This window comes from Anthonomus grandis, chromosome 6, assembly GCF_022605725.1.
Source record: "Anthonomus grandis grandis chromosome 6, icAntGran1.3, whole genome shotgun sequence".
Taxonomy (NCBI): Eukaryota; Metazoa; Arthropoda; class Insecta; order Coleoptera; family Curculionidae; genus Anthonomus; species Anthonomus grandis.
In genome coordinates this window covers 26,547,372-26,564,070 of record NC_065551.1, presented here as the reverse complement: position 1 = coordinate 26,564,070, position 16,699 = coordinate 26,547,372, and the positions used below count along the sequence as shown (strand labels likewise).

Genomic DNA, 16,699 nt, shown 5'->3' with positions numbered 1-16,699 from the left:
GATATTAATTTTAGAAACGGGGAAACTATTTGAGAATGTATGAAACGAATGCGGAAATGTTCAACTAATTTTAGAAATAAAAATGACACAATTTCAGTGGCCGAAGAAACATTTTAATGGTTATGGTGGAACATTAAGTTGATATAGTTGCTCAAGATGATGTAATTTTGTTTGTAGTAAGAAGGGTGACAGTTTTATATTTCTTTTGGAATTTGGTTATAAAGACTATTTCAATAAGAGCGCAAGATTTTAGTGCTCAATAAAACTTGGGTTTTTGTAGGAAAGTATGGAAATATTTATTGATTTAGAAATTATAATAATTTTTGACAATCAGGACGCGTTGCTCTACGATGGAATGCTCCATATTTACTAACGTCCATCTGTCAATACTCAATCTGTCTTGTCATAATCATATGACATTATCACTGTCAAATATGGCACGCAATTCAAATCTTTTGTTTTTATTGAACAACTCTTTAATATATGTTTGGAAATTATTGATAACGATAGGAATAAATGTTAATTTATTCAGATATGATAACTCGTAAGTTGGCCCACTGTCTAATGAATTTGAATCAGAATCACTTTGTGCAGATTATTTAGGGAATTTTCTGGTTCTACAAAAGGTGTGTTTGTTTCCTGGCAAAAGGTACAACTTTAACTTGTTTTCCAGATGTCAACTTTTCTAGCAGCTAGCCTGCAGTTTACATGCAAGTATAGATTATTAAGAATTTGATTTAAGAAGAATTTGTGAAGATCTTCAGATTAAAAAGTAATTTCGATTAAATAAAAAGATCATTTGCCAAAAAAGTATTTTAAAAAAACGTTCAAGGAACATGTGTTCAAGATTCCTCGTTGCAAAATCCTTATTTCTTATTACCGTAAGGATTTTTTATTCGGGTTATTTTTCAGAAATTTTTTCACTAAAAACCTTGCAAATCATTTCATCGAGCCAAATCGAGAAAACGATGGTGAATTCGTTATCGGCTGATTATTCAGATTTTCTTAAAAATGATTAATTTATCTTATTCCTCTTGTAGTTTTATAAAATTAAATGATTCTGGGACTATACTTTTTCTTATAATTCAACGCGTAACGTTTTATTTATCAATATTTTTTGTTCATGGTTTGTTTCTGACATTATCAACAACTTGTGCGTAATTTGTAAAGAAAACATAAATGATAAATCGGTAAAAGTTACTTCCAGCAAGCGGTGAAATACATTCCTCGTATAAAAGATAAATTGTTAAAGAAAGTTCAGCTGGGCCAAAATATCCCCACTTACAACCCTCCTGATAAAATGCGGAAAATGTATCATATTTTTTGGCGAAAAAAAACGACCGGTAACATATTTTTTATTCATAAATCGGCCTGAGCACTCACTTTGTCTCCTTTTATTTTGGGCTTATCGTTCGAAAAGTAGGTCAAAACATAAACTAAACGATAATGTGAAAAGTGAAAAACTACACACAATGAAGCCACCAGAAAACACCATTTATTTTCACTCAATAATGACGAGATAAAGGCCTTACAAAAGCAAAGTTTGCCAAGTTGGTGAGTGGTAACTTGTGATACGTTTATTTATTGTCGAGAGCATAATAAGCAAAATGGAATGCGTCCGTTTATCACTTCATTAATTTTCCAGTTAGCTGCTATAAAATTATGTAACAACTTCTTTATTGCTCCAAATTATACCATTGCAGATGCAATCTAACAAGGGACCTTCAAAGAGATAGATACTTTCCGTGGTACAATCTGCGAAATAAAAAAATCTTTTATCAAAGTCAATTCATCTAAAATGTCTTGAGCTCAGTGCTTTTCTTATCTCCAACTGGTGATCGCTAACTTCTCTGTTTTTGCTTTGGCTTGTCCTTTTTTACACAGTTTATCTCTGGGCTCATTAAATCCTTTATATAAGATTTAACTGTGAAGGGTCATTCAACTAGAGTTTCTAAAACCCAGAATTAGAGCCTACGAAATATATAATAACGGCAAATCAGTTATTATCAGTATTTTCACATAAACACAGATTTAAAATTAGGGGATATTAAAAATGAACAAACGAATTTTAGGATTGGTTAAATCACTTTATTTCATAACTAACCGCGTGAGATATGTGTTAATTTAATAAAACATTCGCAACAAATGCATTGTGAATTTAGGGCTTAGGGATTTGGATATTTCTGTGGGAAATGTGAAAATACAAAGAGCTTTGTATTTTTAAAGCGTTTTGAAATCCACTATTGTTCACGTGGAAAATTCGCGTAGGCATATTTGGCAACATTTAATGAATTTTTTTGTATTTAACTCTTGCAGCACTATTAGTACAAACCAAGGTTTAAATCATTTATTTAAAATATTTGCATAACATTTCTAGTGTCTTAGTAGTTTTCTATATCTGTGTAGAGTCACTCTGTATATCTACTTGGTTTTATAGTCAGACAGTAATTAGTACAATATTACAACGTTAAAACTGATCTTAATAATATTTATCAAAGCAATCATCTAATTCTCACAGCCGTCTTATTATTCGGCCAAGCCAATACTAGAACAGGTTTGTAGACTGATTATATAAATCAATATTTGTATTTTATATCTGCAAATATGGGACCTGCAAATCGACTGAGACAAATTCGTTTATTGTGTTGATAATTGTGTTATTTTTCACAATAATGAACTTTATAAACCTTTAATTTTCACCTTCAAGATCTAATAAAGAATCAGGTAGATTTATAGTGTCAAAAGTTTAGCGCACCAGAGATCTAACCTGAAAAGAGGCACGCATTGAGTCCTTTCACAGTTAATTTCACCTCAGACTTAACTATATCTAGTCATAAGTCTGTAATTTAGTAATTTACTTTAGGATCAAATAAAAGAGTTTTAAATCTTCTTTCTTAAGATAATGGAAGAGAGTCTATGAGAAGGAATAGCCACAGAGTGAGAGAGGGAGAAGAAATATAACTTTTATCTCTGTCAATAAATTAATCAGGTATTTTACAATTATAAAGAATCATTCTTCTTTCTTTAACATTCTTTGTCCTTCATTGATATTAATTTATCCAATGGCTTGTTTGGCTTGTTGCTAATAGGTGAACTAAATCATACAAGTGCATGGCTAAATAATGTATTAAACTTTGGATTTCAATGTTTGATTGTAAATACGAAAATTGTTTGAACAGTAGATATAGTATCAATGTCAGTTAAGGTTGGTTAATTGATAACGCTCATAATCACTCATACGCTGAAATATTGAAAAGAAGAAAATAGACTTATTCAGATATTTAAAGGAAATATGAACTTAAATCTTTAACGATACCTTTCGTTCTATTTAATTTAATGTACAATAAGCCTGGAATACAATAATTTACTTGAAGTATAATAGATTTTTTTATATACCCAGGAGCTGAGATTCAATCTATTGATCTCTGAGCTCGTTTTTTCTTTTCAATATCCTACCTAACTTTATTATGCATATTGAAATTCAAATTTTACTTAATGATAGGATTTTTTTTGAAAAATCACCATCATGTGATAAAGAGAACAACATTTCTCAATATAAAAACTCTGCATCTAAAATTCAAAGTTCCTTTGACTCGGGTCATATTTACCGACAAAAGACCACATAATGAGGCAAGTAAGGGTTTATTTAACGTTGGAAGATCTTCGCTATCCTATTAGTAAGAAAAATTGACATGATTTTGTTAAAATTATAATAACAATAATTGACAGCTAGATTAGACATTAAGATATTACATATGCTCCCACATAAATATAGATAAATTTACAAGTTAAATATAAAGAAAAATTCATGAGTATTTATTACAGTAAAGAGTAAATAAAGGTCATGCTTCAGCTCCCCTCTGAAGAAGGAGCTGCTTGGACCTTGGATGTTTAATTTATAATTTAGAAAAAAAATTACAAACCCCATTATATATAAACTCTATAGATAGCATGCATGGAGTTTTGAATCTTGCAATTGACTTTGATGAAGAAAGAGGATCTATAATAAGGAATAGCCATGAAGAGAAAGAAGAAATGTAACTTTTATCCCTCATTGGAGTCAGATATTTAAAAAAATAGAGAATTAGCTTCTTCTTCCTTCAAAATTATTTGTCTCTTCATTTGTCTCAACTAATTCTCCGAATTTTAGACTTTGTATTTGATTTTTAGTGATACTGTATAGTTCAGTGATTGTAGGTTAAGACATTTGATAAACAGTGTGTCAAATGTTGGTTAAGATTGGTAAATTGATACCCCTATCATAATATTCATAATCGTACAAGAAATTGAAGATGGATATGAAATAGTTGCTGGGTTTGTTCTGGACAATGAAAACATTACTGGTCATTATGTACAAACTTCTTTTAAAAAACAAGTAAATAAGCCTTTTAGTAAATAACCGCCTAATTCAGATTATCAATAGATTATTTCCTGCTCCGGCTTTAACAGGTGTAAACGCAAATTAAATAATTTTTGTATGATTTTGTGTGATAATCTGATAAAGAAAAGCAAAATTTCATACAATAAATATTGTAGTCTATATTGATCCTTTGACTCGGGTCCCATTTACCGACAAGAGACCACACATAATAAGGCAAGTAAGGGGTTGTTGAATTTTTGAATCTTCGCTGTCCTCTAAGTAGGAAAAATTAGTAGATATGATTTTATGTACTATTTTGGACTTTCAGATCATCAGGATAAAAGATGATACTGACTTAGATGTTCATATGAGACATTCCATCATCTGGATCAAGTATATTTTGGCTTCCTATCTAAATATCTGACTTCATGATCTTGTTTCTCATAAAGTTTTTAGCAGCATTTTAATGTTATATATATATATACATATATATATATATATATACTTCGTTATTCACTGCTTAAGTTTATCCTCATAATATAAATGACAAAATGTTTAATAATAAACCGTAAATGAAATTCCAGCACTTCAATTTACCTTCATGAGTTCGCTCATAAAATTTAACCCGCTCGCTATTCATCATTTTATCACAGGCACTATTAGTCTTTTATTTTCGCGTTAATCCGCCACGTGTAATAAAATTCACTGCAGTGTTTATTTGTCCTTTGGAGCTTTATGTTTGGAGTCCTTGTATATAGTTGATGTTTAGCGCCTACCAGCTAATGGCCAATCAAATTGACGTAACGTTCGAATTATAATAAATAGGACAGAAATCGTTTCGAAAAGGTAGTTTAGAAACGTGTTTGTCAGGAAATCGGTGAATCTTTTAGACAAATGGTTTTTTTTGTATGTGTATTGATTTAAAAAAAAGGTCTGTAAATATACCTGCGTGTCTATAGGTTATGTATTTAGGGATCAAGTTTTCTTAAGGGCTGTGTTTTAGTGTTGATTTAGGACTTATATAAACAGAGCTAATTGAAAGATGTTGAAAGGCAGAGGATTTGACACCTTTTTAGACGATTTCCGGATCAAACCGAAAAAAAGGGTAAGGCGCCTGTACAAATACATAAATTTAATTCGAAAAAGTTTAGTTGGATTTATTATACATCATCAGACCATTATTATAGACACCTGAGATAAATGTTGTTTATATCCTTCAAGTATACACACACAGTTTATAAGAGTCATTACTGATGACCTCAATATGTTATTAAAATATCCAGACCGCAAGTCGCCATTACTTGCATGTCCTGAGGTACTTTTCTAACGGCACTGACAGAATCGATGAGAAAGTCTGGAGAATATACACTCTCGCGTGATCCAATTTTGCTTATCAGCCTACAGCGGTATTTCTGGTAATTTCGTGTAAGATATTTTATTTTAATATTTGTGTTATTGCATTATTCGCAGGTGCCTTAAATGGAGTCGTAGTTGACGAATATATCAGTTTAATATCTTTTAGGGGATTGGCTTTTCTTATTCCATTAACCTATTTGCAGTCGTCAAAGGATACGTGAATACGCTGTATATTAACACAATAGACCGAACTAATATCAAGCTACGGATTTATATGTGTTAAATGGTATAATCCCATTATGCCTTCGATTGAGCTCACTAGTCTTATACACGTAATATTGCTTTCTTATTGATTTCTGTGATTTATTGTGAAAAATAATTTCATGAATAGCTACTAACTCTATTGGCGATCCTATCAGGATGCTTGATCCTCACAGTTACTAAATCAGCAAATAACCCCTTGGGATTATTTGATCTTAAAACTTCTATAAGAGATAGTAACTTTTCCATCCAGACTAATAAAGTCTTACAATGAAAGGTGTGAATCCAAGTGGTGAGGCAACTTGTGATTAAATATCTGCAGAATCAATGAGTAGAATTTTATAAAACTCCTTAGATTCTTTCTAGAGGTTTCGTCAAATTCGTGGTTTCTCTTAAAACTCAAAATCGCTAGGCCTAAATTTGTCATATCTGCACACCCCACATTGGGCGCCAAGCTTGATGCTTTTCCTTCCGCCAAGATACTTGATGCTTTTGATTTAACATATCGGCAGATTAGTTTACGCAGACATTTTTACGAATTATTGAATTTAAGAAGCTCACTATATTCCAAAGTAGTAGATCAAGACTGAATCCCTGCAGATCTTCCTGTGATATTCTATTAAAATTTGAGATTTTGGTTAGAACTCTTCTAGCATCCAATATGCCTTTAAATTATTCTAAAAAGAAAAAAAAATATGACTTTATTTCTTATAGTGCATAACTCAAAGGTCCTGTATGCCTTTACAACCAAGTTTTAATGAACACACACTTTGCAGGTTTTTAGGTCATTAAATTCCAGATTAATGGCTTTTCAGTTTCCTTTTTGGGGTTATTAGGCGGGGGATTTTTGCTCTTTATAGGGCAAATTCCTTTGGTGTAAAAGATATTTATAGCCCCGTTTTGCATGTCCACGTATGGACGTCGCGTGTAAAAATAAATAATGTGGATATCTCGCCGCGACCTTCGGCTTAATGGATTAGATTTAGCCCCACGCGAGTATCGATAATGCACTATTATACATAGCTCGAATAATTATTAAATCTGCACTGTTTTTTTTTTCAATTCCGCTAAAAAAAACAGATAAATAATGGCTCTCGATCAGGGTTGTTACTGCCAATTGAAATTAATCAAAGAGAATTACCGACTAAATGGATTTGTGAATGAATCAAAATAAATGCTAGGCCAAATGGATTAAGGTAATTTAGAGTATTAATAGTGGTAGGAAAGCTTACTTATTTTGGTCTAATCTAGTTCAAACTCACGTGCGATTAAAAACGTCAGAGACTGGAAAATTTTTCAAAAACTTTTGGATTAGAAGTATTTGATTTTAAATCTTTTATCCAGATTTAGATTGAATTCAGGCAGATAGTAATGAAATATAGCATTATAATGAATTATGGCAAATAAAAAGGACCAGCTGAAATTAATATCTGAAAATAAAGTACGTAATTGAGTTTCTTCTGGTGGGTACTTTGTAATATTCTTTGTTCAGTAACAAGAATCTATTTCAGCACTCTAGAAGAGTCAGAACTGTAGTGTGAGAAAAATTTAAGTAAAACATAAACGAGTTTCCAACCCATGTTGAACGGTTTAGTCCTCGCTTTATAGATTTAACTTCCTGTGTCTTTTGGACCATTGGTCTGTTAATTTGAAAGAAGAATATCGAGAAACAGATCTAGTTTTCCTAAGCCAAAATTTCATAGAGATTTTAAAAATTGCTAAATATCGTTAAGAAAAATATATTTCAATTTACAAATATCCTTTGGGCAATCCAAGTGTTAAAAAAACCTAACCGTAACTATAATTACTTTTAAATGGTTGCGCTTAAATAAGCCGTTGAAATATCTTAGAAATATATAATTTTTGCCTTAAGGACATTAAATCCAATGCAGTAGAAGCTTACTAGCGACATATTTATTACTGTTGTGATTTAAATCTTAAAAATTTTAAAAATAGTGCCAGTTCACCGATCAATGCTTGCACGTGTCTCGTTTATAAAATATAATATTAATGTAAAATCCTTGTAAGTGATTTGGTTTCTATTCGGTTAAATGAAATCGAACATTCTTCGTGTCAGTTATTAATAACACAATAAACCCGATTAAGTTAAATCTAGTACTGATTTCATTTATCTATTAGTGCGAACAACTCAAAACAAAAGCTATACGAGTTGTTTTATTAATTAAATTTGGGCTGCGGCAGTGAAAATATAATTGGTGATTTGACCATTATTGGATTTAATTGATTTATAGCCAGTTATTAAGGTTAAATTAGAATTATTTCAATAGCATCTAGATTTTAGCCATTTAGAAAGTAACAGTCGAACTTTGTTGTTCTCGAAATACGCTTCAATATCTCATGAATAAGTCTAAGTTTCTTTTAATTGACTATTTTGAAACTCATTGTATCCTTGTTTGTTCTCTACAAGAACAAAGCTAATTTATACATTAGCGACCATTTATTTATATTTTTCTCTTTCTTATTGTTTCACCATTCGATTGTTTACCGATGTGAAGTATGTCGTATTATTCTCATGAAAATAATGGAATAATCATTGTTAATGTGCAAGAAAAACGATTAATCTGTTTGGCTTCTTAATTGTTTTGAAGAATATGAATTATGGTGTGGGAGAAAACTTAAGACCTAAGTCTATAAACACTTTTTTTACTAGCGTATTAGTTGCCACCACTTTACATCCAGTGACCTTAATTCATATTTTAAAACTTGACTTTTAGATAGGGCCATAGACATATACTCATTTTAATTCCGAAACAAGCGCCAGAATGAAAATTCCTACACTGATGGTTATGGATCAATATTTTTTTTTAATCAAAATAACTTTTATTTTTTATAAACAATCCTATTAACGGATTTCCCGCTATATATATATTTAAATCTGAATAGAAATGCTTACAAATTTAAGCTAAACACAAATCTCCTAGACGGAGCTCTAATAAATACCCGTAACTGCAGCAGCGGGTGGTTTCCAGAGACAAACGCTGACAAGCGGTGAAAGTTTACGAAACCGAGCACTAAAACTCTTGCTTAGTTTAACAAAACGGCAGTTTCGCTCAAGTATGCTCTTCTTGTGGTATTATAAAACATTGTGTTCGCACCAGGGGACACGTGTAGACGCTTATAAAATATTACCATAAAACTAACCCCGAATTTTTCTTTCTAGCCCCAAATTCAGAGACAATTGACAACCGGTTCCATACCAAGAGAATCTCACCTCTCGCCACACCAAGACTCCAAAGATGATCTCCGATTGGCACATAACAATAATATTAAAATCGCATCGCCGGCTGGATCTCCGCATCCTCTTGGAAGCGCCACACCTCCTATGTCTCCTCAGCAGCCTCCGCAAGCGAAAAGGATATTGCAGGAGGCCCTTTCCAAGCCTGGACCATATCCCATGATCCCTGGACCACCTAAAGGGTAAATATCAATTCAATTTGTTAATTATAGAAAAACACGTACATTGTCAAATCTCGAAACACGTAAATTTATTTGGAATAATTCCTAGCTCAATCAGGTTTTCGTAAACATTGTAGTACAATAACTACGTTAGTAAATGTCTCAAATGAAATAAGATCCGCTCAAGATGAAAATCATAGTACACTTCTAGCGAAATTAGATGTTACTTGCAAAATTGCACTATTCTGGTTTTTCAGATAATTCACTAAATTTATTAAAGTCTTATCTTTCTGATAGATTTGATTATGTTGTAATTAAAAATCAACAGTCAATTTCAAAATCGAACTATGTGCATTTAAAAACAGGAGTACCACAAGGCTCTATTCTAGGACCTTTATTATTTTCCTTGTATGTAGCTGATATGGAAACAAAATTGACTTATAGGAAACTTCAGCAGTATGCTGATGATTCACAGATGTATGCGGCGTTTTGTCCCAATTTCATAACTCAACTTAATAATGATCCAGATAACATTTCTAAATATGCTGAAAGTCTCAATCTAAAACTGAATGCTAATAAATCATGTGCTCTCTTTATAGGATCCAATAAAACTCAACACGAAGTAGCAAGGAATAACTAAACTCTAAAAATCCAAAATACAAATATATCAGTAGCGGATGAAACCAAAAATTTAGGATTAATTGTTGATAGCAGCTTAAACTTAAACTTATTAAAAGGATTCTTTTAGAATTTCAAATTAATACATAATACATGATATGCATTCATAATTCCTTGATATAAGTGTATTATTAGATTTTTTTTCAAATGAATAATAAAAGAGTACAATTTGCATTGTGTGCGTTGTTGATATCTCTGTTTTGTCGATGGTTGTGGGTAATTTAATTTAATTTAATTTAACTTAAATTGTATATCCTAAAATAGTATTAAATATATAAATTTTTTTTCGCTTCTTCCTGCGCCTTTCTCTTCGCCTGTCCTTGCCTTTAGCATCCACATTGCATTTTTTTTTAATTGGAAAAAGTAAATATTTCTCTTCAAATTAAAATATATTACCTAAGGGTGCATCGCATAAGTCCTTTTTTTAAATGTTTTATGTATTGGTTCTTTTAAAATCGAGATGTAGGAAATTAACATTGTAAATTTAGTAATTGACATTTTGTTTTTTTTCTTTGGCAAATAAATATTTTTTGAATTTCAATTTCAAATTGAAATTTTTGGTTTTTTCTGTCTAGGTTTTAACCTTAAAGTCAAATTACCTAAGCAACAGGATGCATTGTGTCTCCGTTATTAAAAATGGCATCTTAGAGAAATCGACTTATGTAAATATTACAACTGGTGTGCCGCAAGGGTCTATTTTGGGGCCACTCTTGTTTTCTATATACGTGCCAGACATGATTCAAACCTTGCAATACTCTAAATTACAACAATATGCAGATGACTCCCAGGTATACACATTTTGCACTTTATTAAATTGCAATACTATACAAACTCAATTAAATAGTGACCTATATAAATTAAATAAATATGCAGAGAGTCATAACTTAAATTTAAATCCCACAAAATCTTCTATATTGCTGTTTGGTAACAACAATATCAATTATAATCATATTAAAAATAACATTAAAATTCAAGGTCAAAATAATATGTTGCCTATTGTTAAAGAATCAAAAAATCTTGTGCGAAAGTGTGTTGAAGTTGTGTTGTCATTGGTTGATTATGGAGATATTGTTTATGGTCAATCACTCATGTATCGTAAAATCCAAAAATTACGAAACTCTTGTCTGAGATTTGTTTATAATATTTTATATAGATCCCACATTACTCCTTATTTACATAATAATTTGATTTTAAATATGGAAAACAGGAGAGTCATATGTTTAATTCTATTTATAGAATTCGAACAGGTCAGCCAGTGTATTTAAAGAATTTATTTAAAAGTTTTTATCGTAATTATAATAAACGACACATTGACAATTTTAGAGTATCTCGGCATAGGTCAGCTAATTATCAAAAATCATTTGAGTACATTGCAACCAGGTTTTTTAATAACTTGCCAAGAGAGGTCAAGACTTTTAGGCAGCAAAAGTTCACGTTCCATATTAAAACCATGTTGCTTAATGAGCAATTAGTTGGGGGTATGAATTGAGTCTGTGAAATATGTTTTAAGTGTCCCAGGTGCTTGTTTTTTTTTATAATCGCTGCGCAGGTCGTTTTCACCATATTGTTAATTTTTATTTTCAATTGGTGAATAAAGTATTTTTTAATTTACATAATTGAAAAAAATAAAATCGAAAATCCAAAAAAATTAAAAACTAGTTTGAACTTACCTGAAAGCACATTTAAAATTTCTGAACCAATTTCGTTCGGATCTGTTAAAGACTGTTCCCGGTTATATGCGATTTAAATTGAATTTAAAAACTATTTGCGTTTGAGCATAGAGTTGAGTTCTCGCTAAATCGTGCTGAAACTCGAGCCCGTTTGGGATTTCCGCAGAGTAGTATTGAATTTAATTTACCTGAATGTGTTTCAGATATTGGGTAGACGGGACCGATCACGACGAAGAGTTCGACCATCGGGGCTTGCCCATCATCCCGCATCAAACGTGGAGAGCAAAGATCGAAACAGATGACACCGCCAAATGTTACAGGAGGTTTTTTGTCGGAAGGGTAAGCACCAGAAACTTTTATGACTTGTCATTTGTAAAACAATTAAAATCTCATCCTACATCTGCGACGTTTTCAACCATCAGACTCCGAGATTTTTAGAGAGATACGCCCTAACATTTTTCATAGTTTAATCCCCGAAGAGCCGGCAAGAAAGTACACAGACACGGAGCGTAGGCGAAATACGTTAGAAGGGAAAAAATGAGTGGCTCGCTTGCAGTCATTGTGCCGTATTGTGCCGAGGTGTGTTACTCCCATGGGTCGAACCCATTGTTCCTCAGATATAATAGCAGCGCGGCGTCGACAGCTAGACTGTATTCTAGACTTTTTAGTTATGTGCCTTAATTTCAATGTTTATATGTTGTCCAGTTATTTGTCATAAATATGTATTCTGATTACTCAGCACTTATTAAACGATCAGGTCTTCAAAGCATTCCAGCTTATATATCTATTGGAAACATTTTAGGTACTTAATGACTACACTAATAGTAATATGAAGTCGTCAACAGAACATCTAGTTAACTAGCAGAAAGTTAGCTATAGTTGCCATTACCGATAAAGTATGATTTTCTTGTATCTGAGCGGCATAGTCCTAACGTTTTATAGTCTATTTCAAATAGGTAAAGAGTAAAAAGGTCTTATTAAGCACGTAAAAGAGTACAGGGTGATCCTGCAATAATGTATGTCACTGCAGGTAGTAAAACTCGGGTTTACCTAGTTTTGGGTCGGTTTATGAGCTTTTTCTATTGTTATAATTGTTATAATTGATAAACACTGAAAATGGTAAGACAAGGCGTGCAGGCGGATTTAAATAAATAATAATAGAATAACATAATTACATAATTTTAAAAAAATACTATAAACATTAAATATAAATGAACATCATTAAATTATAAAAAAATATAATCCTCGTCATCTGATGAAGAGCTGTCATTACCCCGTAAAATAATAATTGATGGGTCAACCGCTTGATCGATCAGATTGTCCAGACCTCATATTTTCTCGTCCTCTTTAATGATATGTTAGACTGCCTTTCGCCAGTTTTCTGGAGTCCCTTTCTTAATGGCTTCATCAAATAGTATTTTATGGTCTTTTATTTTAAAAGTGGTATTTTGTCTTGCAATAAATCCTTGCTGCCAAATTAATTCAATAGGATTTAATTCGCATTGATACGGCGGTAAGCGCATCTCAGTAATTTTATATTTTGCCGCTATATCTTCCACGGCATATTTTTGATAGCGAGATTTGTAAATATTTGCTATAATTAGTAACTAATTTTTTAACATGTTAGGTTTAAACTCATTATCCTTGTCAGTTAGCCGAATCATAATTTCTTATTTTCTCCAGGATGTAATGGAGGTCTTCTCTATGCGCCGTGAATGGTAGTTAGCGTTGTCCAAGAAGACCACTGAATCAGATGGAAGAAGTTTTATCATTTCTCTCAAATAATCACCGAAAATATCAGCAGTCATATATTCGTGATAATCTCCCATCCGACATGACTTAAAATTTTTTTTATGAAACCGTCTTCATACTAACATCCAATATGTGTAATTATGAGTATTTTCCCAGTGGCACATTAATGCTCGTTGACAGGTCTTCGGTAAATATCTCCATCTTTAAGCCAGATTTATCAAGATAAAAAAAATATTTTGCTCCCTGCGATACTACTTGATAGTTCTTAGGAATTTTCTTCACCAGCAAACAATGTCATCGCTTTCCAGTAGTACTGATTTGGGATTGTGCCTTTCCCATGCAAAATCCATATCTTTTGAAGTTGTCCATAAGAGTTTTTTACTCATGAAAGTAATACTACTATCTCGGCCAAGTTCCATTAAAATTTAAAAAAAGAAACGTTTGGTGTTTTCATCAAGGACTCTGGCTGGTCTTCCTATACTATGCTTTGGAGGTTCTACTTGTCCTGCCTTTCTTTTTTTATTTTTAACATTGTTTGTTACATTACAATTGTTTTATATTATAACACTACGGCGTAACAGTAAATAGTACCATAGTTAATACTTTTTAAGTAATATTCATACTCTGTGTTTTTATTACCAGCCTCGTTTATAAATTTTTATCCACCAATTACTATTATTATTACCTAGTTATTGTTACCTGGTGAAGGACGAAGTTTACATTACTTGCCAAATAAGTATATTAAATATTATGCTAATCTGTTACATTTAGACATTTGTGCCTGTGCCCTTCTTAAAGCCTTCGAACCCTATCTTTTCTTCTCACTTTATTCATTAACTTGGTACGTGCCATTCTCTAGGCCCATGGTAGTCTACAAACCTCTTAGAAATTTACATTTTATTACTCTCAACATATTTTAAATAGAGTATGTCTGTCATCTGGTATTCTAATAAACAATAAATATTTGTTATATACAATACACTTATTTTTAAATAATTCAGCAGTGTCTAAGCTAACTGCCTTGGTTTTCGTGCATCTATCATCGTTTTCCTCCCGATAAAACTCCTCTTATTGTAAAAACTCTAGAGTTATTTAATTTTGATATTACTTTAAACAAGTTTGTTTCGCATCGCAACAGCTTAGTTGTCCACATTTTCTATCTCACTTGGTTCTTCAGTATCCCATAATTTTTAAAAAATGTTTGATAGAAAAAATTTTGCATTTGAATTTACTTAATACATTACATTAAAAGACCATATGCGTCCGGACTATTACGGCTTTATATCAAAGAAAATAGATGATAGTTGACGACATAGATTTTTTCGTTGAGGGTTCAAACTATAGAAGATTTTATGTGACAACAATCAAGATGGTGCTCACAAGGTGTTTTTGTTTGTTTTTTAAGTTTAATCTACCCAAGAGGAAATTCTAAAAGAATCGTATCCGGCCTGCGGGCAACTACAAAACGTCTGAAACGGCCTAATAATCATCGCTGGGTGCCCCTATTGTTTCGCCCATGAGAATGGGAAACTTCCCACATTCCGTCGGCGCGAACAATTCCTAATTAGTATTTACGGATTAATTGCCACTCGCGATTTTTTAATTGCCCCCTTCATTATTCATTTAATGGTTTTCGACCATGGTAATTGCAACGTGTGCATATTATAGCGACGATTGTCCTCACCGTAATGTTCGGTTAATATGGTTCGGGACGTCACCGCGGAGGATATTATTAAAATTAACTGGGAGGTTTTTAACCTATAGCCAAACATAAATCGTCCAGAGGCTTAGTCGGAAATTAATTTATTGCTTGGTGGACCAGCAGAATTTATCTTTTAGAGTCTAGAAACACTTAAGACTCTCCCTTAAGTTAACAACAAGGCCTCGCTTTCGAAGGCATTTTGGGGCGGAGCCGTTCTATTCCGAACCGTGTCATTAAGTAGGGCTTTTTGAATTAACTTAATCCGTTGTTTAGATGGTGGGCGTGCAATTTAAAATCATTTGGGATACGGGCCTTAACTGGCATTAGGCTCGCGTGTCTTACCGGTACAGGTATCATCAGCAATCCCGGAAATACAGATGGATTTTGATGGGAATTAGTTACTTTGAGTTGAACCTGAACAAAGTATATTCGTAACGTAAACAATTTGTTGAAAGCAGACCACACACGTTATTAAAGCTTATAACTGTGAGAGCTTTAGTTCCTAAACACCCACGGTCTTTCGTCGAGGATTAGCATACATTAAGGAATGGCCATTTTTCTTCGAATCGGATGGTGCAAATCCCTCGGTAATAACATTATATCGATACAATGCGAATACTGGTTAAGATCATTAGGTTTAACGGGTAAACGGTTTAAGGTTTCATGATGCTCGAACTATCCTCTTTGAAATCATGTTTATTACCTTCACTCAAATTCTTACCACTATCCACCAACCCATCAACTATTTAAACGTATTTTTTTGCCATTTTATAATGACTTAAAGGGTTTTTATCCAAATATAGCAGCAATCCAAGTATAGAATTTCTTTTAGTTTAATATAAACATATTTCTTGAAAGTTTGTTTTCATCTCATATGGTATTTGATCTTTCTGAAACTTACCCCAACGTTCTTGAATTTTTCTGGAACTACATTATCAGATCCGAGAAACACCAAAGAGTGTAAAGACAATTTGTAGCAGTCCTTAAAGTTCTGTAACAAATGTTAACCCACTAAACTTACAGTTTTTAGCATTTGTGCCAAATGACTATAGAAGCCATCGATCTTTTGCTGAAACTTATTTATCTCGCTTTGGAGACCTAAACAGATCAGATAGGTTATTCAGATAGTTCCATTTTCTTCTTACTCAATTATTTCCATTATTATTTTACTCCATTAGAAATTTTTGTAGAAATACCACAAAAATAATATTTACCTAGACCTAGGATTCTCAACATCTGAGATAAGCTTTACATGAGCAAATTAACGTGTGAGTGCTTTGTAGTTTTTAACCACACTTGTTCGATTATTCTCGAGGTGACTGGAATTACACAAATATTCTAGTTTCCACCCCCACAAAATTGTATTTTAGTTTATTAAGTTGGTCACTTTATAATAAGGTCAACATTTAATAAGGTGAACAAGTACATTAAATAAATACCAAATAATATTTTCCAAAATGAGTTAATTACCGAAATATACATCCAAAACTTGATGCCGAGCCA

The 16,699-nt window shown here is 32.2% G+C and overlaps 1 protein-coding gene across 8 annotated transcripts in view; it reads left to right on the top strand.

The window, feature by feature from the left end:
- LOC126737314 (rap1 GTPase-activating protein 1) overlaps positions 1–16,699 on the top strand; it is a 349,016-nt gene that overhangs the window by 307,300 nt on the left and 25,017 nt on the right. For 7 of the 8 annotated variants that reach the window (XM_050442171.1, XM_050442170.1, XM_050442173.1 and 4 more), the window contains 2 exons: positions 9,159–9,415; positions 11,946–12,081. In XM_050442171.1, coding sequence (XP_050298128.1) covers positions 9,159–9,415; positions 11,946–12,081 — 393 coding nt within the window. Of the gene's footprint in view, positions 1–5,221; positions 5,466–9,158; positions 9,416–11,945; positions 12,082–16,699 lie in introns of those variants that run through there. The other variant, XM_050442178.1, reaches the window with a different exon arrangement.